Source organism: Hyla sarda, chromosome 10 (assembly GCF_029499605.1).
Source record: "Hyla sarda isolate aHylSar1 chromosome 10, aHylSar1.hap1, whole genome shotgun sequence".
In the NCBI taxonomy this organism is placed as follows: Eukaryota; Metazoa; Chordata; class Amphibia; order Anura; family Hylidae; genus Hyla; species Hyla sarda.
In genome coordinates this window covers 143,074,020-143,101,172 of record NC_079198.1, presented here as the reverse complement: position 1 = coordinate 143,101,172, position 27,153 = coordinate 143,074,020, and the positions used below count along the sequence as shown (strand labels likewise).

At 40.6% G+C, this 27,153-nt stretch overlaps 1 protein-coding gene across 5 annotated transcripts in view; it reads left to right on the top strand.

Annotated features, from left to right (window-relative positions):
* AJAP1 (adherens junctions associated protein 1) overlaps window positions 1-27,153 on the top strand; it is a 325,555-nt gene that overhangs the window by 222,166 nt on the left and 76,236 nt on the right. For all 5 annotated transcript variants that reach the window (XM_056544512.1, XM_056544511.1, XM_056544508.1 and 2 more), the window contains exon 3: window positions 13,686-13,773. In XM_056544512.1, the coding sequence (XP_056400487.1) occupies window positions 13,686-13,773 (88 nt within the window). The remainder of the gene's footprint in view (window positions 1-13,685; window positions 13,774-27,153) is intronic.

The window sequence follows — 27,153 nt, the reverse complement described above, 5'->3', positions numbered from 1 at the left end:
TAAACTGGGTGATTCCCGAGACATGTGTCATCAGAGAGCACTGAAAAGAACAACCTTAACTTCAGAAGCTCATAAGTACTGAAAGGATTAAGATTTTTTAATAGAAATAATTTACAAATCTGTTTAACTTTCTGGAGCCTGTTGATATATATATATATATATATATATATATATATATATATATATATATACATTTTTCCTGGAATACCCCTTTAATGTGATGAAGTCTGAATTGCTAAACGTCTCTATACCTAAGGCACAAGAGGTTGAGATTGCTAGTATGGTACCCTTCCCATGGGCCTCCTCCTCGTTGCAATACTTGGGAGTGCGTATTCCCTCAGACATCGCTAAGGTATTTGATCTCAATTATAAACCCCTGTAGAAGGAGGTGGGTAGGCCATTGGAGGAATATGATTTGCCTATGATTTTGTGTTTTTTTTTAGGGAAAATGTTCTACAGTGCTATGTCCTCCCCAAGATCCTCTACGTGCTATGGATGCTTCCTATCGCTCTCCCCCAGCCCTTATTCAAACACATTAGATTTATCTTGTCCAGGTATTTCTGGAAGGCGAATAGGCCACGTTTAGCTCACGGACTGTTGACCAGACGACAGGTAGATGGAGGGATCGGACTCCCTGATGTGAAGAACAAATATAAAGCTATTCAACTACAGAAGTGGTTAGACCCGATAGCCCCAGTACCACGTACACAGGACCAGATACATCACAAGACAGGGATCCCTTCTGATACCTCCTAGAGTAAAATACACAACTGACTCTCCACACCTATTGTTTCTTGGTATTTTCTCGACGTGGTCTCAGCTCTCCTCATCCCTTGCTCCTTCTTTATCTCCTCTTCTTCTTGTTAGTCTAATACCTGCGGCTGAGGACAGGCAGTCTCCTACATACAGGGGTCAAGTCCTGGGAAAAAGGATATACCCCATCCAAAGGATAGGGGATGTCTGATCCCGGGGGTTCTGTCGCTGGGGACCCCCACGTTGTCCCTGCTGCACCCGGCATTTTGTTTAGAGCATTGGGTGCAATGCTGGAGGCTCGTGACGTCACGGTCACGGACCCTCAATGCAAGTCTATAGGAGGGGCGTGATGGCGCTCATGCCTCCTCCCATAGACTTGCATTGAGGGGGCATTACTGTCACGTCACGAGCCTCCGCCCCGCATCACCAGTCATTCGTGCACGGGATGTCTGTGGCGTTGCATATGAGATCGCGGGGGTCCCCAGCAGTGGGACCCTCGCGATCAGACATCTTATCCCCTATCCTTTGGATAGGGGATAAGATGTTTAGGGGCAGAGTACCCCTTTAAGGACTGGTCCTGCAGGACTCCTGCTAATGGGAACTGCGTTCCTGCTGTGGAAAAAGTGCAGGAACTCCGTTCCCATGAGTTCCTGCAGGAGTTGAGCCCTGCCTACACACCAACCAATGTGGAATAAGCTTGGTGGAGTTAGCGTCTCAGGATGGAGGAACTGAAACTCTGAGGGCGCTGCTACCTATGCAAAGGTATTCCTTCCTACACGTAAATCATTTTACCACATGTTGCTCCACCTTCTGGGAACGATTTGGTCAAATTTGAAGAGCTGGTCCTTGACCCTCAACCTAAAAAGAGACGACTCCCAACCTGCTTGTCATTTGTTACTCCCACAGGCCTTCAGTCTCCCCCGCAGGTTATTGACTCCTGGGCAAAGGAACTTGGTTTGTCCTTGTCGGAAACTGATCTCACACTAATTCTCCGTCATTCTCATGGTTAGTGTCAAAGTATTGTAAGGACCGAAATGTGTAATCTGTAGAAAAAGAAAAGAGGCGGAGGCGCTCCTTGTGGAGTAAATTCACTTCAATGGTAGAAGGGATAGAGGGAGAAATCACTGCTCACCCGACATAGTTGTGTAGCCCATACACAACAATGGAGATCGCGTGGATTGAGCCGAGGTCTGCAGCCTTCCTGGTATAAAAAGTCGTAGGTAGAGCGGGCTTCTAATCCAGGAATTGAACGGCGCTGACCGGGATAAGGACACCAGACAGGTAGTATACCTTCCAAAAGGAATTTATTTTGTTAATGCAACGCGTTTCACCATGCATGCGTGGCTTCCTCAAGCAGCCTGTGGAAGCCACACATGCGTGGTGAAACGCGTTGCATTAACAAAATAAATCGCTTTTGGAAGGTATACTACCTGTCTGGTGTCCTTATCCCGGTCAGCGCCGTTCAATTCCTGGATTAGAAGCCCGCTCTACCTACGAAATGTGTAATGAAATGTATTCCTGCTTTTCTGATTTGAACCGATGGCAACTATATGTGCCACTCCTCATTGAGCTTAACCCTCCCCTTCCCTTACCTCTCCCTCGCCTTTCCGATTTCAACGATCCCTGTCCTAACCTTATTCCCTTCCCCTACCTCTCCTTATATTATGTGTTTACATTCCTGTATTGACTACACACTAGTGTTGAGCAGCATAGGCCATATTCAAATTTGCGATATTTAGCGAATATATGGACGAATATTCGTCATATATTCGCTAAATTCGCATATTCGTAATATTCGCGTTTTTTTTTTCCGCATATGTGAACATTTATGAACTTTATAGCAAGTATACCAGTGTAACTTGATAGAAGCAGCAGAAGGGAGGGATCAATATTTGCGAATATATTCATATATGTGAATATTCTCCCGGCGGTCTCACACAGTAGTATTAGAGCCTCCTTTACACCACACAAGCTGGAAGCAGAGAGGGATGATCACTGTGATCTGTACTGTGAAAAAAAAAGTGAATATTCATAATTTCGACTATATAGCGCTATATTCGCAAATATTCGTGAATTCGCGAATATGCGATATTCGCAAATAAAATTTGAATTGCGAATATTCGCGAGCAACACTACAGTACACACGTGCCTTATTTTTCATGTTTGGCCTGATTTACAGGCCCCTGCGTTGTATACTTGTTTATATGTAAAGCAAATAAAAACATATTTGATAAAAAGGAAAGAGATTACACAGGATAGAATGCAAAAGATCAGACAAATTGTCATGTATTCCGTCAGGAGCACCATACCACCTACCCCTACGTACGTTTCACAATGGCTTCCTCAGGGGGCGCGTCCAACACAATATCGGAACATGAAGAATGGTAAGCAGGATGTAGCTGTGATGCCAAATGTTTGGGTATTGGAGGTTGGGACTAACAGAAGTAAGTGAAGGGTCAAAGAGAGGATGTCCGGCAGAATTAATATACACAACATTATAAAGAGTTGTCAGGGAAGCGGCCGGACTATAACAAGTCAAATACAAGATCAATAGCACAAACACAAGACAAATCAGCAAAGGAATACCTAGAAGTAACTTTGTAATGGTGGCCTGTCCTGAGGGGGTACTGAACTGGGCCTGGGAGAGGGGAAGGGGCTGCAGAGCGATCACTAGCACCATAGTCCCTAAAATCATCTGAATGGTGGGAGGGATGGGGGAGGGACCTCCACCGGGTCAGTATTATTAGCCGGTCTAAGGATATGTGTAACAAAAAGAAATGCATCCCCATGGCCACCAGTGAAGCAGGAGGGATGTAATGGCACAGGTAATGCTGAGGTATGTAATGGCACAGACCAGAGGGTTATAGATGCTTCAATCTCTGTGGGGCCCTTAGGCTTCTGTCTAGATAGTCTCATGGATAATACAACCAGAGGAAGACGAAGATGTTTGTGACATGTAGGTTTCTTTTGTTATGATTTTTATACAGAAAAACACATGAAAAACATGATCACTGCATTGCCCCTCATCTGTATTTGTTCTTTATACATAGGACAGGCAATACACACCTGTTTTTAAGAAGTGGGTGTGGCCTGGTGTAAAAGGGGGCGTGCCCCAGCCAAGCTGTCATACATTTTTGTGGAAACCGTCTCCAGCTCGGAGGTATAGGGCGCAGTCTGCCATATAAACCCTATAACATATACTGTAGAAAACAAGGCCGATGAGGACAGAAGACACAAAAGACAGTGATGCCGATTGATATTGAAGGCTCAGACGCTGCCAAAAATATTCCAAGGACAAATCCAAACATTCTGCCAATTTACCGGGATTTAGAAAACATTGGCATCAAATATTCAGCTTTATAAAGTTACTGCAAATCCTTCATCAGAATGAAGAATATTTCACCATTTACCTGATTAATAACCAATCACCGGCTTTGGTATTTCTCTGGGGGTCGAATGGTTTCACAGACAGTAAAAAAACATATAAAGACTATAAAAACAAAATGTTCCCTTCCAGCTAAAGGTTTACTACAAATCTATCAGTTCCAGGCTCTCTGATCTATACGGCACCAGCACCAATCTGTTTCCTTGATCACAGAAGATTTATACTAAGTATAATTGGAGCAAACCCTCAGCTGTGAGAAGTGAGGATTCCAGTTTCCATGAATACAGATATCTTCCTATTTGACTGGTGATTCTTTACCATTGGGACCGTAGGTTTGGATTCAGACAGCGTCTGCAGAGAGCTGGTTTGTTCCTGTAATTTTTTATTCAGAGAGGTTTCCTTGGAGAATTCGGGTTCTGTTCACACTCCGACTATACATTGACAGGTTCATTAAAGAAAGGGTCGTAGAAATAAAGAAAAATGAACAGAGCTGAGTTAGCCATTTGGCACAATGCATTGTGGGATTAGATATTGCAGGTAAACTTGTTATACTACTATTAAAGGGATTGTTTCATATAGAAAACCAATTTCCCTATTAAAGGGAGATTTCAGTGGTTTAACTGGGGTCCTAAGGGCTCTGGGGTCAAAAGCTTTGTCAGCCATACAGTTATCAAATAAGACCAGTAAACATGAAACAATCATCAACATACATATAGCCACCAAACATATCACCACCATACATATCACCACCATACATATTGCCACTATACATATCACCATCATACATATCACCACCATACATATCACCACCATACATATCACCACTATACATATCACCACCATACATATCACCACCATACATATCACCACCATACATATCACCACCATACATATATCCACCATACATATCACCACCATACATATCACCACCATACATATATCCACCATACATATCACCACCATACATATCACCACCATACATATCACCACCATACATATCACCACCATACATATCACCACTATACATATCACCACCATACATATCACCACCATACATATCACCACCATACATATCGCCACTATACATATCACCACCATAGGATAACAAAGTGAGGATTAGTAAATTCCCATGTATCATATACAGTGGGGCAAAAAAGTATTTAGTCAGCCACCAATTGTACAAGTTCTCCCCCTTATAAAGATGAGGCTGTAATTATCATCATAGGTTATAACCTCAACTATGAGAGACAGAATGAGAAAAAATCCATAAAATCACATTGTCTGATTATTAAAGAATTTATTTGCAAATTATGGTGGAAAATGAGTATTTGATCACCTACAAACAAGTAAGATTTCTGGCTCTCACAGACCTGTAACTTCTTCTGTAAGAGTCTCCTCTGTCCTCCACTCGTTACCTGTATTAATGGCTCCTGTTTGAACTTGTTATCAGTATAAAAGACACCTGTCCCCATCCTCAAACAGTCACACTCCAAACTCCACTATGGCCAAGACCAAAGAGCTGTTGAAGGACACCAGAAACAAAATTGTAGACCTGCACCAGGCTGGGAAGACTGAATCTGCAATAGGCAAGCAGCTTGGTGTGAAGAAATCTAGAAATCTAGAAAAAAAAGATTCTGCACCCAATAGTGTTCTTCAACCTGCGGACCTCCAGATGTTGCAAAACTACAACTCCGAGCATGCCCGGACAGCCGTTGGCTGTCCGGGCATGCTGGGAGTTGTTGTTTTGCAACATCTGGAGGTCCGCATGTTGAAGACCACTGCATAGAAGGTTATACTGATGTGTCCCCGCCGCTCCGGACCCGTCACCGCTGCCCTGGATGTCGCTCCATCCCCGTGGTGTCCCCGACGCTCCAGACGTCTTCTTCCCCGGGATCCTCGCTCTACGTCGCCGTCATCACGTCGCTATGCACGCCGCTCCTATTGGATGACGGGACGGCGTGCGCGACAACGTGATGATGTCGAAGGAGAGCGCCGGCCATGCAGGGGATCCCGGCACGGAGCAGACACCGAGGAGGTCAGCTTTGATCGCCGCATCTGAAGGGTTAATACAGAGCATCACCGCGATCGGTGATGTCCTGTATTAGCCGCGGGACCGACCCGAAAGCCCCGGGACCGACCTGATAGTTGTGTATTCGCCGTATAAGACGCATCAACTTTTCCCCCCCAGTTTTGGGGAAGAAAAAGTGCGTCTTATACGGCGAAAAATACGGTACATGCAATTAGTAATTGCGAAAATTGTACCCGAAATTTAACTTTAAGAATTTCCGTCTTTTTGATTCCTCTGCAGTCGCTTAACTTTATGGTATTTTGTTTCCGACAATAAACAAGACGGACAAATCTTCTGCGCTGAGATGTTTCCCTGTAAGTCTTAATGTTACAGATAAATGCGCTTTTAATTCGCTATTTCGGAATAAATCAACTTCGTTTGGATAAAGTTTCAGCAAGAATTCTCCATCTTGCAATTAGCGCTGATTGGAAATTAATTGGCGTCTTCACTTGAACGGCCTTGAGTTGTGTTCACATTCCAAGCTTAGGAATAATTGCTAAAATGTATCCGCTGTTATTTGCATTGAAGCAAATGCAGTTTAACCCCTTAAGGACTGAGCCCTTTTTCACCTTAAAGGGGTATTCCAGGCTGGCTCTGGAAAGTTAAACAGATTTGTAAATTACTTCTATTAAAAAATCTTAATCCTTCCAATAGTTATTAGCTTCTGAAGTTGAGTTGTTGTTTTCTGTCTAACTGCTCTCTGATGACTCACGTCCCGGGAGCTATGCAGTTCCTATGGGGATATTCTCCCATCATGCACAGCTCCCGGGACGTGACATCATCATTGAGCAGTAAGACAGAAAACTTCAGGAGCTAATAACTATTGGAAGGATTAAGATTTTTTAATAGAAGTAATTTACAAATCTGTTTAACTTTCCGGAGCCAGTTGATATATATAAAGAAAGGTTTTGCCTGGAATACCCCTTTAAGAACTGAGCCCTTTTTCACAATTCTGACCACCGTCACTTTAAGCGTTAATAACTCTAAGATGCTTTTACCGAATATTCTGATTCTGAGATTGTTTTTTCATGACAAATTTTCGGCGTTACTTGCATCCTTTCTTGGTGAAAAATACCAAAATTTCATGAAAATTTTGAAAATGTTGCATTTTTCTAACTTTGAAGCTCTCTGCTTGTAAGGAAAATGGATATTCCATTTTTTTTTTTTAAATTAGAGGGCTTCAAAGTAGAGCAGCAATTTTCAAAAATGTCATGAAAATTGCAAAATCTGAAGGGACAGATGTTACAGAACTACAACTCCCAGCATGCCTGGGCAGTCAAGGCATGCTGAGAGTTGTAGTTTGGCAACATCTGGAGGGCTACCGTTTGGGCACCACTGTAACAGTGGTCACCAAACTGTGACCCTCCAGATGTTGCAAAACTACAACTCTCAGCATGCCCGGACAGCCCGGAGTTGCAGTCCGGCCTTCCTAGTGGTTGCCACAGTAAAGATCACTTTACTTTCACTTTCATTTCTCCCCCCACCGTCGATTCCCTACCTGAGCCGTGATCTCCGGTGGATATCTGCGACGATCGCCGGGCCTCACACATCTTCTCCTCAGGTACAGGCCTCCATCTTCTCCCCACTTTCTGCCTGACATCCTGGGGTGGGGAGAACGGGGGGTTTCCATGGCAACCCCCTGTCCTGCGCTGCCATTGGTCAGAATCAGTTCTGACTATTGGCAGGGGATAGGAGGAGATCGCAGCACTGCGACCTCACTCCTATCCCTTAGGCTGATCAGGGCTGTCCCTGACAACTCTGATCATCCCTATTTTCCGGGTGATCGGGTCACCAAAGACCCAATCAGCCCGGAATTGGAGAAAATTGCATGTCTGAATTGATATGCAATTTTCTCCGATCGCCGACATGGGAGGGTCTCAGGACCCCCCTCGGTGATGTGCTGGGATGCCTGCTGAATGATTTCAGCAGGCATTCTGGTCCGGTCCCCAACCGGCTAACGGTGGGGACGGAATTCCCACGGGCGTACCCATACGCCCTCAGTCCTTAAGGACTTAAAAACGGGGCCGTATGGATATGCCCGCCGTCCTTAACATGTTAAGCTGCTTCACAGTAAGGCGATGTTCACACGGAATCCACAGAATGGTTCAGCCGGAAATTCCGCTGCAAATCATTGTCCATTATGTTCAATAGGATTCCGCTGTCCTGTTTACACAGACACATTTTCTCAAAATGTAAAGACCTGTCTTTAAATTTCGAGGAATTGCGGGCGGGCATTGAATTTTGTGTTTTGAGCACATCTGCCAAAATTCTGCCAAAATTCCACAAAAATCTTGAAAAAATTCAGATGAAAGCTTTGTGGAACCGAATTTAGGGTACTCTACCCCTAGACATCTAATCCACTATACAAAGGATAGGGGATAAGATGTCTAATCACTGGGGTCCCACAACTGGGGACCCCCTTGATTTCGGCTGCGACACCCCAGACATCCGGTGCGCGGAGTGAAATTCGCTCTGTGCCGGAAGACTGGCGATGCGGGGCCGAGGCTTGTGACGTCATGGCCATGCCCCCTCAATGCCGTCACGCCCCTCCCATACACTTGCATTGAGGGGGCGTGGCCATGACACCATGAGCAGGATGCGGCCGTGATGTCACGAGCCTCCGGCCCTGAACCTGACGCTCTAGACCAGTGCTCTTCAACCTGCGGACCTCCAGATGTTGCAAAACTACAACTCCCAGCATGCCCGGACAGCCAACGGCTGTCCAGGCATGCTAGGAGTTGTAGTTTTGCAACATCTGGAGGTCTGCAGGTTGAAGACCACTGCTCTAGACGAACTCTAAGTGCAGCACAGAGATCAAGGGGGTGCCCAGCGGCGGGATCCCTGAGATCAGACATCTTATTCCCTGTCGTTTGGATAGGGGATCTACATGTCTAGGGGCGGAGTACCCCTTTAACCCTTTAAGGACCAGGCCATTTTACACCTTAGGACCAGAGCGTTTTTTGCACATCTGACCACTGTCACTTTAAACATTAATAACTCTGGAATGCTTTTAGTTATCATTCTGATTCCGAGTTTGTTTTTTCGTGACATATTCTACTTTAACATGGTGGTAAATTTTAGTGGTAACATGCATCCTTTCTTGGTGAAAAATCCAAAAATTTGATGAAAAAATAGAAAATTTTGCATTTTTCTAACTTTGAAGCTCTCTGCTTGTAAGGAAAATGGATATTCCAAATAATTTTTTTTTGATTCACATATACAATATGTCCACTTTATGTTTGCATCATAAAATTGACGAGTTTTTACTGTTGGAAGACACCAGAGGGCTTCAAAGTTCAGCAGCAATTTTCCAATTTTTCACAAAATTTTTAAACTCACTATTTTTCAGGGACCAGTTCAGGTTTGAAGTGGATTTGAAGGGTCTTCATATTAGAAATACCCCATAAAAGACCCCATTATAAAAACTGCCCCCCCCCCCAAGTATTCAAAATGACATTCAGTCAGTGTTTTAACCCTTTAAGTGTTTCACAGGAATAGCAGCAAAGTGAAGGAGAAAATTCACACTCTTCATTTTTTACACTTGCATGTTCTTGTAGACCCAATTTTTGAATTTTTACAAGGGGTAAAAGGAGAAAATGTATACTTGTTTTTGTAGCCCAATTTCTCTCGAGTAAGCACATACCTCATATGTCTATGTGAAGTGTTCGGCGGGCTCAGTAGAGGGCTCAGAAGGGAAGGAGCGACAAGGGGATTTTGGAGAGTACGTTTTTCTGAAATGGTTTTTGGGGGGCATGTTGAACTTAGGAAACCCCTATGGTGCCAGAACAGCAAAAAAAAACACATGGCCTACTGTTTTGGAAACTAGACCCCTTGAGGAACGTAACAAGGAATTAAGTGAGCCTTAATACCCCACAGGTGTTTCACGACTTTTGCATATGTAAAAAAAAATTAAAAAGTCACTAAAATGTGTGTTTCCCCCCAAATTTTCCATTTTTGCAAGGGTTAATAGCAGAAAATACCCCCCAAAATTTGTAACCCCATCTCTTCTGAGTATGGAGGTACCCCATAAGTTGATCTGAAGTGCACTACAGGCGAACTACAATGCTCAGAAGAGAAGGAGTCATATTTGGCTTTTGGAGAGCAAATTTTAGTCGGGGGGCATGTTGCATTTAGGAAGCCCCTATGGTGCCAGAACAGCAAAAAAAAAAACACATGGCATACCATTTTGGAAACTAGACCCCTTTAAGAATGTAACAAGGAATAAAGTGAGCCTTAATACCCCACAGGGGTTTCACGACTTTTGCATATGTAAAAAAAAAATTTTTTTTCACTAAAATGTGTGTTTCCCCCAAATTTCACATTTTTGCAAGGGTTAATAGCAGAAAATACCCCCCCAAAATTTGTAACCCCATTTCTTCTGAGTATGGAAATACCCCATGTGTGGACGTCAAGTGCCCTGCGGTCAAACTACAATACTCAGAAGAGGAGGAGCGCCATTGAGCTTTTGAAGAGTGAATTTGTTTGGAATGGTAGTCAGGGGCCATGTGCGTTTACAAAGCCCCTCGTGGTGACAGAACAGTGGACCCCCCCACATGTGACCCCATTTTGGAAACTACACCCCTCACAGAATTTAATAAGGGGTGCAGTGAATATTTAAATCCTACTGGCATTTAACAGATCTTTGGAACAGTGGGCTGAGCAAATGAAAAATGTAATTTTTCATTTTCACGGACCACTGTTCCAAAAATCTGTCAGACACCTGTGGGGTGTAAATGCTCACTGTACCCCTTATTACATTATGTGAGGGGTGTAGTTTCCAAAATGGGGTCACATGTTGGGGGGTCTATTGTTCTGGCACTATGGGGGCTTTGTAAACACACGTGGCCTTCAATTCTGAACACATTTTCTCTTCAAAATCCCAATGGCGCTCCCTCTCTTCTGAGCAATGTAGTTCGCCCGCCGAGCACTTTACATCCACATTTGGGGTATTTTCTTACTCAGAAGAAATTGGGTTACAAATTTAGGGGGGCTTTTTTCCTATTTTCCCTTATGAAAATGAAAAATTTAGGGTAACACCAGCATTTTAGTGAAAAAAAATTTTTTTTTTCATTTTCCCATCCAACTTTAAAGAAAATTTGTCAAACACCTGTGGGGTTTTAAGGCGCACTATACCCCTTGTTACATTCCGTGAGGGTGTCGTTTCCAAAATGGGGTCACTGATTGTGTCAGTGTGAATGGTGCCATTCACACTGACACAATCACTGTCCTCACTTCACCTTGGAAGTCCTGGAAACAGAGGAGTTAATCCAGCTTTATCCCGCCCTGCCAGGCGGCAATCCACTTCCAACTACCTCCCGCAGTCTAGGTCTCCACGAGGGACGCTGCTCCTGGACTCACCACCGCTCCCGTGCTCACTGCCACTCTTGCCGTAGTGTGGACATTCTATCATCACGAAGTAGCCGGAGAGCTGCCGCAGCCAGCGGTACGGAACATCGCGTCGCGCCCCCTGCCACCGGGGTTGCGAGTGCAGTACGAGACCGTCGTGCCCCCCTGCCATCGGGGGGACGAGAGCAGCATGAGACCGTGACATACGGTGGAGGACAATACAGCCGCCAGTGACTGACATCTAGCAGTGGTGAGAAACAATAATTGTATATACCATTCTTCTGGAGATTGACTCACATATATTTTTACCAACTAACGGGACTTCCTTAGTGTTTCCTGATCAATGGATTTCTGTACCGGAGTACAGGACTATATTCCGATTTTTACAAATCAGCATTTTTTGTTTATTTGATATCTCACTTGGGCCCAGTGAGAATATCTTGCAAAGTGCCAGTCTATGTGTAAAATTATTGATTGTATATTACATTTTATATTTGATTAAACATTTTATATTGACGCTATTATATTAATATTTATTTCCACTCCCATCATTATGCACCATGGTTGGTGAAGTCCTTGAGGTATAAGTTTATATCTTAGATTTTAATTTTCCTCTGTAAAATCAGCCACCCCTGTGCAAATCACCAATTTAGGCTTCAAATGTACATAGTGTGCTCTCACTCCTGAGCCTTGTTGTGCGCCCGCAGAGCATTTTGCGCCCACATATGGGGTATTTCCGTACTTAGGAGAAATTGTGTTACAAATTTTGGGGGTCATTTTTTCCTTTTACCTCTTGTGAAAATGAAAAGTAAAGGGCAACACCAGCTTGTTAATGCAAAAAAAATTTTTTTTTACACTAACAGGCTGGTGTAGACCCCAACTTTTCCTTTTCATAAGGGGTAAAAGGAGAAAAAGCCCCCCAAAATTTGTAGTGTAATTTCTCCAAAGTACGGAAATACCCCATATGTGGCCCTAAACTGTTTCCTTAAAATACGAAAGGGCTCCGAAGTGAGAGAGCGCCATGCGCATTTGAGGACTAAATTAGGGATTGCATAGGGGTGGACATAGGGGTATTCTACGCCAGTGATTCCCAAACAGGGTGCCTCCAGCTGTTGCTAAACTCCCAGCATGCCTGGACAGTCAGTGGCTGTCCGGAAATGCTGGGAGTTGTTATTTTGCAACAGCTGGAGGCTCCGTTTTGGAAACACTGATGTACAAAACGTTTTCAATTTTTATTGGGGGGACAGTGTAAGGGGGTGTATATGTAGTGTTTTACCATTTATTATGTGTTAGTGTAGTGTAGTGTTTTTAGGGTACATTCACACTGACGGCGGTTTACAATGAGTTCCCTGCTAGGAGTTTGCGCTGCGGCGAAAAATTTGCCGCAGCTCATACTTGAAGCAGAAAACTTACTGTAAGCCTTCCCGTGTGAATGTACCCTGTACATTCACATGGGGGGGCAAACCTCCAGCTGTTTCAAAACTACAACTCCCAGCATGTACTGACAGACCATGCAGGCTGGGAGTTGTAGTTTTGCAACAGCTGGAGGCACACTGGTTGGAAAACCTTCAGTTAGGTTCTGTTATCTAACTCAATATTTTCCAACCAGTGTGCCTCCAGCTGTTGCAAAACTACAACTCCCAGCATCATGTTTCTATGGAAAGCATATAGAAATCGTTAACATTTAACAGGAGTGCCTTCTTGTTTATGAGAGATTTGTCCAAAACTATTGATAAAAAGTTTGCATTCCAGCATTCTAACAACATTTTATTGTTTGTTTGTTTTTTTGGTGAGATTTGGACTGAATCTGGTTTGCTCATATCTCTGTTTATATCTATATGTAAATATGTGCAGGTTTATTCATGGTGATATATTGTATGCCGTATACATCTGGTGTCATTGATCTCCGAACCAACATGTTGCCAACAAATCCATTATAAAGGCCAGACAATCCTTATTGACCTGCAACACCAACATGGACCACTCTCAAAGGAACCCCATGAATTCTAGGGACCCTATTAGAGCTTTTTCACAATTGCATTTCCTGCTACTTTATGATTACTTGTTATTGACTTTAGTTTTTTTGCTCATATATCATATGGCTTTTGCTTCTGTCTCTGCTTCTCTGTACAGGTCTGGCAGTACACCAGATTATTACCATCACTGTCTCCCTTATCATGGTCATTGCTGCCTTGATAACAACACTCGTCTTGAAAAATTGGTAAGGATGACTTCTACTCAATTTTCACTCATTGTTATAAGTGAATAAATGGGAGCATGTATGAGATGTATAGTGTAAACATGGTACGGTAGAGTTGAATTATGGGCCTCTCTTTGACCTTTTGATAAGTCCAGTTAGCACCATTAGGGACATGACGATCTGTTTTTGTATTTTTTTTTCTTAGTTTTTTTTTACAATAACTGAATTTTTTAAAATTTTATCTATGAAAATTTACCCTTGTCTTGCCCAAATTTGGGGCTGGCATCTTTAGGTTATTCCTTGACATATAAAATTGGCACTTGTTTTCTTAAAAACATACACTTTATTTCTTTATTAAAATCCCACCTGCAGGTGGGAAAGGAACGACTCCAGGCAGAGTCAAGAAAAGCAACAGCCTGTTTCACGGATTTTCAGCTTCTAGAAGCCATAAATCCATGAAACAGGCTGTTGCTTTTATGGATCCGCCTGGAGTCGCTCCTTTAGCACCAGCGGGCATGATTTTAATGAAGAAATAAAGGTTATGTTTTAAAAAAAAGTGCCAATGCCATCTTTTTTGCTATACGTTTATCGGAATTCACTTGGACAGTATTCTGCATAAGAGCACCTCCCCCATATGTGTTGTTTCCACAAGAGGGATTTTCTCCTAAAAGGCTAATGTATTCATAGGCTGTGTTACTATTTCTAATGCAATAGTGCCACTTAAATATAAAATAATGTTACAGCATTGAGTTTTGTTTACACCATTAAAGGGGTATTCCGGTGGAAAACTTTTCTTTTTTAAATCAACCGGTGCCAGAAAGTTAAACAGATTTGTAAATTACTTCTATTAAAAAAAATCTTAATCCTTAAAGTACTAATTAGCTGCTGAATACTACAGAGGAAATGGTTTTCATTTTGGAACACAGAGCTCTCTGCTGACATCATGACCTCAGTGCTCTCTGTTGACATCTCTGTCCATTTTAGGAACTGTCCAGAGCAGGAGAAAATCCCCATAGCAAGCATTTGCTGCTCTGGACAGTTCCTAAAATGGACAGACAAACTTCCAAGGAAAACGACAGGATCAAGCAGGCACTGGGACTCTTCTCAGTACAAAAAGGTTTATTACCTATAATGCAACGTGTTTTGCAGCAACTCCAATTAATCAGGCATCATGATGAAGCGAAGTTGCCGTGAAAAACATTGCATTATAGGTAATAAACCTTTTTTTTTTTTTTTTTTTTTTACTGAGAAGAGTCCCGCTGCCTGCTTGATCCTGTCATTTTCTTTGGAGGTGTGCCTGTTGGATCCACAATTATGAATTTGACGCTCACATTTTAGGGAGTAAAAAAGCAAAAAATTTTAAGACAATGGCCCCGATTTACTAGGAGTGTTGTGTAGTTTTCTTTGTGGGTTTTTATTCCCTACATGATGGGGGGGGGGGGGGGGGGAGCAAACTGGGAGGATTAAAAATGTATCAAGCTTATGACAGGTACTTTTTAAGAATGTTGCACAATTAGTCCTGCATAAAAACAAGCCCTCATGTGGTGTCATTGAATGAGAATAAGAGTTAGGGATTTTGTAAGAGAAAAACAATTAAAAAAAAACCTTACATGTTCTTCTAAAGCAACTTCATTTATACAATGATACAAAGTATCTCATCCACAAATTCAGATACATCTGGGATTTTCTTCTCTCCAATCCATTTCGTTTTCTTTCATTCTACTTTCCTTAAATGAGCTCTTTGATTTTGCAAAAATACTGTAGGGAAAAATAAATTATCGTTTTCCTCAACAGTGTTCTCGCAGACTACCTGTGGAGCTTTTTATTGGAAATTGCAGTATTTTCACAAACATGAATAAACATAACGTTACAGTAATTATAGACTGCGGTTTGCTCATAATATCTGGAAGGCCTATAGTTCTTCAACAAAAAAGGAGAAGTTTGTATAACACTACTAGGGAACAAAAGACAAAAGTTTTTTTCTCTGAATGTTAACACTTTTATGGAATTAGAAGCAAAATGTAACACATTTACAGTATATGCCTGGCAGCTCAGTGTACAGGAACAGGGACTACCATCTTTGACACAAGTCCCTGCTCCTGTATGGGCAACTCAGTCAAAATAATTCTCTGAAAATTTACATTCTGTTTTTTTGTGGGGGAAACTTGGACCAAAATAGGTTCAATCTGAGCTGTTCTTTTCATTGAGACTTAACTTTTGGTCATGTGATAATCTTTTATTCTGATAGACGTCGGAGGATCAGAAAACCATGAGTGCTCGGATGATCAGGAAACAATGAGTGGTCAGAGGATCACAGAATCAAACAGCGGTCAGAGAATCAGGAAACAAAGAGTGGCCAGAGGAGCAGGAAACAATGAGTGGTCAGAAGAGCCAGAAACAATGAGTAGTCAGAGGAGCAGGAAACAATTAGTGGTCAGAGGATTCGAAAACAAGGAGTGGTCAGAGGATCCAGAAACAATGAGTGATCAGAGGTGCAGGAAACAATCAGGGGTCATAGAATCAGGAAACAAAGAGTGGCCAGAGGAGCAGGAAACAATGAGTGGTCAGAGGACCAGGAAACAATCAGGGGTCAGAGGATCCAGAAACAATGAGTGGTCAGAGGATCCAGAAACAATGAGTGGTCAGAATATCCGGAAACAATGAGTGATCAGAGGAGCAGGAAACAATCAGGGGTCATAGAATCAGGAAACAAAGAGTGGCCAGAGGAGCAGGAAACAATGAGTAGTCAGAAGATCAGGAAACAATGAGTGGTCAGAAGAGCAAGAAACAATGAATAGTCAGAGGATCAGGAAACAATTAGTGGTCAGAGGATCCGGAAACAAGGAGTGGTCAGAGGATAAGGGAACAATCAGGGGTCAGAGGATCAGGAAATAATGAGTGGTGAGAGGAGCAGGAAACAATCAGGGGTCAGAGGAGCAGGAAACAATCAGGGGTCATAGAATCCGGAAACAATCAGGGGTCAGAGGAGCAGGAAAAAATCAGGGGTCATAGAATCAGGAAACAATCAGGGGTCATAGGATCAGGAAACAATAAGTGGTAAAAGGAGCAGGAGATAATCAGTGGTCAGAGGAGTTGAGGGATCAGACTGGAGTAAGATGAAGCCATAGGAGCTGGTGAAGAGAACAAAAAAAAATGAGGGGCGGAGGAGGAGGCGCAGGAGAGATTATCCAGATAATACAGATTCTCCTGCTCCGCACATAGAAGTAAACAACAGACAAGCAACAGGAAGCAGGAAGAACAGGAAGCTGGAGCCGCAGAAAGGATGATAATGGCGTAATTGCCAACAGATGTCACATTGCCAAGACATCTCCGCAGCTTCTCTCCTAAGACTTCTGAGAGGAACACTGGCTGCTGTACGTGTCACCTAATAGATCGGAATTACAGTACAATGTGAATGACACGTTATTCTGAAACCAAACTGCACAATCATTTTATAAATAAGTCAATATAAAACAGGAACAAATGTAGAAAATATAAGAATGATAATCATCGGCTGTCCGGGCATGCTGGGAGTTGTAGTTTTGCAACATCTGAAGGTCCGGAGGTTGAAGATCACTGTCCTATACTTTACATTGTATTTGGTTCAGAATCTTTTTTTCTAGATTTTTAACCTAAAAAATTAGGTGCGTTTTATATGCCGGAGCGTCTTATATGGCGAAAAAAATACGGTAGTTACAATGGATAGTTCAATATTATTCACATTGTATTACTCTGAAAGAGATATAAACATATGCAGAACATTAAGGGTCTATTCACACGTACAGTATTCTGCTCAGATTTGAAGCGCAGGATTTCAAGCTGTGTTCAGTTTACATTGAAATCTGCAGCAGAAAATCTGCACAGAATACTGTACGTGTGAATAGACCATCATAAAGCATTATAAGCCTATATTACAGTAGATCTACAAATATGCAGAAGTTGGAATCTATGTCACAATATGACATCAGTTTGGTTAGGGCAATATCATATACATGGCATTACTATAAAAGAGAACATCACAACTAATGATATACAAATACCAAATCTCTATATATAAAAACAGAAGTGACTTACATACAGTCATGGCCGTAAATGTTGGCACCCCTGAAATGTTTCTATAAAATGAAGTATTCCTCACAGGAAAGGATTGCAGTAACACAGGTTTTGCTATACACATGTTTATTCCCTTTGTGTGTATTGGAACTAAACCAAAAACAGGAAGGAAAAAAAGCAAATTGGACATAATGTCACCAAACTCCAAAAATGGTCTGGACAAAATTATTGGCACCCTTTAAAAATAAGATAATTTCAAGCATGTGATGTTCCTTTATACTCACCTGGGGCAAGTAACAGGTGTGGACAACAAAAAAATCACACATGAAAGCAGATAAAAAGGAGAGAAGTTCAATTAGTCTTTGCATTGTGTGTCTGTGTGTGCCACACTAAGCATGGACAACAGAAAGAGGAGAAGAGAACTGTCTGAGGACTTGAGAACCAAAATTTTGGAAAAATATCAACAATCTCAAGGTTACAAGTCCATCTCCAGAGATCTAGATTTGCCTTTGTCCACAGTGCGCAACATTATCAAGAAGTTTACAACCCATGGCACTGTAGCTAATCTCCCTGGGCGTGGACGGAAGAGAAAAATTGATGAAAGGTGTCAATGCAGGATAGTCCGGATGGTGGATAAGCAGCCCCAAACAAGTTCCAAAGATATTCAAGCTGTCCTGCAGGCTCAGGGAGCATCAGTGTCAGCGCGAACTATCCGTCCACATTTAAATGAAATGAAACGCTATGGAGGAGACCCAGGAGGACCCCACTATGGAGGAGACCCAGGAGGACCCCACTATGGAGGAGACCCAGGAGGACCCCACTATGGAGGAGACCCAGGAGGACCCCACTGCTGACACAGAGACATAAAAAAGCAAGACTACATTTAGCCAAAATGAGCTTGAGTCTTTCGGACAGATGAGACCAAGATAGAGCTTTTTGGTAAAGCCCATCATTCTACTGTTTACTGAAAACGGTATGAGGCCTACAAAGAAAAGAACACAGTACCTACAGTGAAATATGGTGGACATCAATGATGTTTGGGGTTGTTTTGCTGCCTCTGGCACTGGGGGCCTTGAATGTGTACAAGACATCATGAAATCTGAGGATTACCAACGGATTTTGGGTCACACTGTAGAGTCTAGTGTCAGAAAGCTGGGTTTGCATCCGAGATCTTGGGTCTTCCAGCAGGAAAATGACCCCAAACATATGTCAGAAAGCCCCAGAAATGGATGCCAACAAAGTGCTGGAGAGTTCTGAAGTGGCAGCAATGAGTCCAGATCTAAATCTCATTGATCACTTGTGGAGAGATCTTAAAATTGCTGTTGGCAAAAGGCGCTTTCCAATAAGAGAGACCTGGAGCAGTTTGTAAAGGAAGAGTGGTCCAACATTTCGGCTGAGAGGTGTAAGAAGCTTATTGATTGTTATAGGAAGAGTGGTCCAACGTTCCGGCTGAGAGGTGTAAGAAGCTTATTGATGGTTATAGGAAGCTACTGATTTCACTTATTTTTTCCAAAGGTTGTACAACCAAATATTAAGTTAAGGGTGCCAATAATTTTGTCCAGCCCATTTTTGGAGTTTGGTGTGACATAATGACATTATGTACAATTTGCTTTTTTTCCTCCCTTTTTTTGGTTTAGTTCCAATACACACAAAGGGAATAAACATGTGTATAGCAAAACATGTGTTACTGCAATCCTTTCTGTGAGAAATATTTCATTTTCTTTAAAAATTTCAGAGGTGCCAACATTTATGGCCATGACTGTAAACACTCTGCCCACTTCTAACTAACCACACAAAACTGGTAGTACAGTGCTAGGTACAGTACAAGATTTATAATCTATCTTCTTGCAAAATTTGGAGGAAATACTTAAATATGTTTGTAGATATATTTTTCTTATATCAATTAGATCTTGAAGGATAAGACTATGCTACATACATTATATGACATGCATTGAGCACACCCCGTTCTCTGCAGAAGAAGGGAGAGCACTCCATATAATAAAACTTTATAATCTCAACCTGGAGATTAGGAAAAGATCTGTTCACCAGTTTAGCAATAAACAGATATTGAAATGATCTTAATGAAATAAGAAACATTTGTATGTTACATGTGAGATATGACTTCTACACATAGGAAAGGTTTCATCTCAGGTAGTCATTATATAGTTTCCGTACCAACGTATCACATATAGGGCAGCATCTGAAAGCCGTGGATCTGGCTGTTTATGGCCTCTCCTTTCCAGGAGCCAAAAGAAAATCTCTTTTTTTAAGAAGGCTTATTATCCCATGTTACCTTCTGATGTTTTCTGAGCTCTCATAGGGCCCCTCTCTTTTCTAGAAGACTATATTATCCCATATTACCACCTGATACCTAAAGATCTCCCACTTATGTGGTTTGGAGATGCTATTATAAATTAGGCTTTCTATCAGCAATGCCCTCTGGTATAAAACTTTTAACAATAGAGTTGGTTTTATACCAAAAATATATGAAAAATGATGAGGAATGTGACCTCCATAGAAAAGTGTCAACACGTTCTGTTTACTGTCTGACTATGAAGGACATTTCTAGCTCGGACCCATAGAAAAAAGAAAAACAATAGCTGATATGATGTTCTGAGAGCAACAACTTGTTATTGTGTTACAGTTACATTCAACGAGCTGAATCTGTGTAAATATTTCAGATCCACCCAAAATGGATTCCCTTATGCTATACTTAAGGGGGTCCTCCTGTGGAAAACTTTTTTTTTTTTTTTAAATCAACTGGTGGCAGAAAGTTAAACAGATTTGTAAATTACTTCTATTAAAAAATCTTAATCCTTCCAGTACTTATTAGCTGCTGAATACTACAGAGGAAATGGTTTTATTTTTGGGACACAGAGCTCTCTGCTGACATCATGACCACAGTGCTCTCTGCTGACATCTTTGTCCATTTTAGGAACTATCCAGAGCAGGAGAAAATCCCCATAGCAAACATATGCTGCTCTGGACAGTTCCTAAAATGGACAGAGATATCAGCAGAGAGCACTGTGCTCGTGATGTCAGCAGACAGCTCTGTGTTCCAAAAAGAAAACCATTTCCTTTGTAGCATACAGTCCCTAAAAAGTACTGGAAAGATTAAGATTTTTTAATAGAAGTGATTTACAAATCTGTTTAACTTTTTGGCACCAGTTGATTAAAAAAAAAGTTTTCCATGGGAGTACCCCTTTAAGAATATAAAATGCAAGGAATATTTACGAGGAACAATAGAATAATAACATCATGTGCTATTCTGTCAGTCTTACAATAGCTTGGTCTTATCATGAGTTTCATGGATGGTACTGTGTGTAGCTAGTGGTATGAAGTGTGAATATAAAATATATATATGTGAGGTCACTGACAATTCACATATGTTTGCATGGACTTTTTTACATTCAATTTAATAACATTTATTATTTTAGAATTATGAGTTGATTTTTGCATGCATATACTTAAAGCACATCTAAAGATGGCTGCCAGAGTCTCAATGGAGACTCATGTCTATCTGATCTGGAGAACACACCTGACAATCAGCCATGGATCAGTGATGAATTTAAGCCTTCTGTCCAGATGCCATTGATTAGATTGTACTACTACCACCCTTAATGGCTACAGCGACCACTAGTCCACCACTGCCTGCTGTCCGCTGGTTACTGCAACTACCACCAATCCCTGACAGCCTGCTGTCTGCTGACTACTACAACTACCACCAGTCCTGCACAACCGGTGGTCGGCTGACTACTATACTACCACCAGTTCACCACTGCTGGCTGACTACTACAACTACCACCAGTCCACCACTGCCGGCTGTCGGATGACTACTACAACTACCACCAGTCCACCACTGCCGGCTGTCGGATGACTACTACAACTACCACCAGTTCACCACTGCCGGCTGTCGGCTGACTACTACAACTACCACCAGTCCACCACTGCCGGCTGTCGGATGACTACTACAACTACCACCAGTCCACCACTGCCGGCTGACTACTACAACTACCACCAGTCCACCACAGGCCATCACTCGTGCTCCTGCTACTACCAGCTAGGCCTACACATAAACCATGCAAATATTTTGGCTTTCCATCCAAAAGCTAATTCTTCTTCTATATTTTGGGACATCAATCCTGTTTAACTTCCAAAAAGGAAGAATTTTTGGAACGCTTGGAAAAAACCATGGCATCTTTCGATACCTCCCTGTGCATTATAACACTGACAGTCATCTAATAACAACAAGGGATACTTTATAAAGCATTTTTAGTGTTAAAGGGGTACTACCGTGCTGACAACTTATCCCCTATCTAAAGGATAGGGGATAAGTTGCCTGATCATGTGGGGTCCCGCCGCTGGGGACCCCCGCGATCTCGCATGCAGCACCCCGCTCTCATCAGGCCCCAAACATCCGCTCCAGGTCTGATGACGGGGCCGGTGATCGTGACGACACAGCTCCGCCCCAGTGTGATGTCATGCTCCGCCCCCTCAATGCAAGTCTATGGCAGGGGCGAGACAGCTGTCTCGCCCCCTGCCATAGAATTACATTGAGGGGGAAGAGCGTGAAGTCACATAGGGGCAGAGCCGTGACGTCACGATACTCCGGGCCCTTGATCGGCAGTCATCAGACCCGGAGCGATGTTCGCTCCGGGGCCTGATGAGAGCAGGGGGGGCTGCGTGCGAAATTGTGGGGGTCCCCAGCGGCGGGACCCCACGCGATCAGGCAACTTATCCCCTATCATTTAGATAGGGGATCATTTGTCAGCACGGTAGTACCCCCTTAATAAACATACAAAATCTTCTAGCGCAGGAGCTGGGCGTGTGTCATAGCGGGATGCTCATCATGGCTGCTGATAGCTGTCAGGACCTGTGGCTAACGCTGGACATTGCCATTCCAGATGATATCTGGCATTAACCCTTTAGACGGCATGATCAAAGTTGATTACAGCATCTTAAATGCAAAAAATCTCATTCTGGCAGCTCACTAGAGCTGATTTGGACACCGTGGGCCCCACGGGCCGAAATGCATCATGTTACTTGAATCCCAAGGTTTCACGGGCCAAAACGCGTCATGTTACTTGAATCCCAAGGCCCAATCTATTATATTATTTATTGTGTTATTGTATTATATCTCTTCTTCATCTATTATATTATCTATTGTGTTATTATACTAAATCTATTCTCTATCTATTATACAATAAATTATGTTATATTCTTCTTAGTGAGTGGATGAAGGAGTTTTATCTCTCTTAAAGACTTTTGGGCACTGTGTTTGCTGATCCGCCCAACAAACCTCTTAGTGTCTGGTGATTGATACAGTAGCAATGTATTATTATATCTGGCATTGGTCCCGCCGATACAGTCACAAATACATTTCTTAGAGGTCATTCTTTATTTTACAGTTTTATAGAACAATATGTATCGTGCATTTCATCAGGTATTGCACCTCATAAAGCGCAAGGTCAGCGCACATAACGCAATGCTGTAAAAAAATTAATTGACCTTCATTAAGCAATTTTTTTCTGTGACGGTATCCATGGGAACAGCGCCAAGTGGAGACCCAGCTAATTCATGGCCAGAAAATGATGTATTATACCAAAGATAAGAGCATGAGAATTGTTACAGTATATTAAAGATATTATAGAGAAGTGGAATACAATCAGTGATACATCAGTAATAAGGGTGCAATACAGTCAGTGATATATAATAATAATAAGGGTGTGATACAGTCAGTGATATATAATAATAATAAGGGTGTGATACAGTCAGTGATATATAATAATAATAAGGGTGTGATAAAGTCAATGATATATATAATAATAAGGGTGTAATACAATCAGTGATATATAATAATAAGGGTGTGATACAGTCAGTGATATATAATAATAAGGGTGTGATACAGTCAGTGATATATAATAATAAGGGTGTGATACAGTCAGTGATATATAATAAGCGTGTGATACAGTCAGTGATATATAATAATAAGGGTGTGATACAGTCAGTGATATATAATAATAAGGGTGTGATACAGTCAGTGATATATAATAATAAGGGTGTGATACAGTCAGTGATATATAATAATAATAAGGGTGTGATAAAGTCAATGATATATATAATAATAAGGGTGTAATACAGTCAGTGATATATAATAATAAGGGTGTGATACAGTCAGTGATATATAATAATAAGGGTGTAATACAGTCAGTGATATATAATAATAAGGGTGTAATACAGTCAGTGATATATAATAAGGGTGTGATACAGTCAGTGATATATAATAATAAGGGTGTAATACAGTCAGTGATATATAATAATAAGGGTGTGATACAGTCAGTGATATATAATAAGGGTGTGATACAGTCAGTGATATATAATAATAAGTGTGTGATACAGTCAGTGATATATAATAATAATAAGGGTGTGATACAGTCAGTGATATATAATAATAAGGGTGTGATACAGTCAGTGATATATAATAATAAGGGTGTGATGCAATCAGTGATATATAATAATAAGGGTGTAATACAATCAGTGATATATAATAATAAGGGAGTGATACAGTCAGTATATATAATAATAAGGGTGTGATGCAGTCAGTGATATATAATAATAAGGGAGTGATACAGTCAGTATATATAATAATAAGGGAGTGATACAGTCAGTATATATAATAATAAGGGTGTGATGCAGTAAGTGATATATAATAATAATAAGGGAGTGATACAGTCAGTATATATAATAATAAGGGTGTGATACAGTCAGTGATATATAATAATAAGGGTGTGATACAGTCAGTGATATATAATAATAAGGGTGTGATACAGTCAGTGATATATAATAATAAGGGTGTGATACAGTCAGTGATATATAATAATAAGGGTGTGATACAGTCAGTGATATATAATAATAATAAGGGTGTGATAAAGTCAATGATATATATAATAATAAGGGTGTAATACAGTCAGTGATATATAATAATAATAAGGGTGTGATACAGTCAGTGATATATAATAATAAGGGTGTGATACAGTCAGTGATATATAATAATAAGGGTGTGATACAGTCAGTGATATATAATAATAAGGGTGTGATACAGTCAGTGATATATAATAATAAGGGTGTAATACAGTCAGTGATATATAATAATAAGGGTGTAATACAGTCAGTGATATATAATAAGGGTGTGATACAGTCAGTGATATATAATAATAAGGGTGTAATACAGTCAGTGATATATAATAATAAGGGTGTGATACAGTCATTGATATATAATAAGGGTGTGATACAGTCAGTGATATATAATAATAAGTGTGTGATACAGTCAGTGATATATAATAATAATAAGGGTGTGATACAGTCAGTGATATATAATAATAAGGGTGTGATGAGATCAGTGATATATAATAATAAGGGTGTGATGCAGTCAGTGATATATAATAATAAGGGTGTAATACAATCAGTGATATATAATAATAAGGGAGTGATACAGTCAGTATATCTAATAATAAGGGTGTGATGCAGTCAGTGATATATAATAATAAGGGAGTGATACAGTCAGTATATATAATAATAAGGGAGTGATACAGTCAGTATATATAATAATAAGGGTGTGATGCAGTAAGTGATATATAATAATAATAAGGGAGTGATACAGTCAGTATATATAATAATAAGGGTGTGATACAGTCAGTGATATATAATAATAAGGGTGTGATACAGTCAGTGATATATAATAATAATAAGGGTGTAATACAGTCATTGATATATAATAATAAGTGTGTGATACAGTCAGTGATATATAATAAGGGTGTGATACAGTCAGTGATATATAATAATAAGGGTGTGATACAGTCAGTGATATATAATAATAAGGGTGTGATACAGTCAGTGATATATAATAAGTGTGTGATACAGTCAGTGATATATAATAATAAGGGTGTGATACAGTCAGTGATATATAATAATAAGGGTGTGATACAGTCAGTGATATATAATAATAAGTGTGTGATACAGTCAGTGATATATAATAATAAGGGTGTGATGCAGTCAGTGATATATAATAAGGGTGTGATGCAGTCAGTGATATATAAGTGTGTGATACAGTCAGTGATATATAATAATAAGGGTGTGATGCAGTCAGTGATATATAATAATAAGGGTGTGATGCAGTCAGTGATATATAATAAGGGTGTGATACAGTCAGTGATATATAATAATAAGGATGTGATACAGTCAGTGATATATAATAATAAGGGTGTGATACAGTCAGTGATATATAATAATAAGGGTGTGATACAGTCAGTGATATCTAATAATAAGGGTGTGATACAGTCAGTGATATCTAATAATAAGGGTGTAATACAGTCAGTGATATATAATAATAAGGGTGTGATGCAGTCAGTGATATATAATAATAATAAGGGTGTAATACAGTCAGTGATATATAATAATAAGGGTGTGATACAGTCAGTGATATATAATAATAAGGGTGTGATACAGTCAGTGATATATAATAAGGGTGTGATACAGTCAGTGATATATAATAATAAGGGTGTGATACAGTCAGTGATATCTAATAATAAGGGTGTAATACAGTCAGTGATATATAATAATAAGGGTGTGATGCAGTCAGTGATATATAATAATAATAAGGGTGTAATACAGTCAGTGATATATAATAATAAGGGTGTGATACAGTCAGTGATATATAATAATAAGGGTGTGATACAGTCAGTGATATATAATAATAAGGGTGTGATACAGTCAGTGATATATAATAATAAGGGTGTGATACAGTCAGTGATATATAATAAGGGTGTGATACAGTCAGTGATATATAATAATAAGTGTGTGATACAGTCAGTGATATATAATAATAAGGGTGTAATACAGTCAGTGATATATAATAATAAGGGTGTGATGCAGTCAGTGATATATAATAATAAGGGTGTGATACAGTCAGTGATATCTAATAATAAGGGTGTAATACAGTCAGATATATAATAATAATAAGGGTGTGATACAGTCAGTGATATATAATAAGGGTGTGATACAGTCAGTGATATATAATAATAAGGGTGTGATACAGTCAGTGATATCTAATAATAATAAGGGTGTAATACAGTCAGTGATATATAATAATAAGGGTGTGATGCAGTCAGTGATATATAATAATAATAAGGGTGTAATACAGTCAGTGATATATAATAATAAGGGTGTGATACAGTCAGTGATATCTAATAATAATAAGGGTGTGATACAGTCAGTGATATATAATAAGGGTGTGATACAGTCAGTGATATCTAATAATAAGGGTGTGATACAGTCAGTGATATATAATAA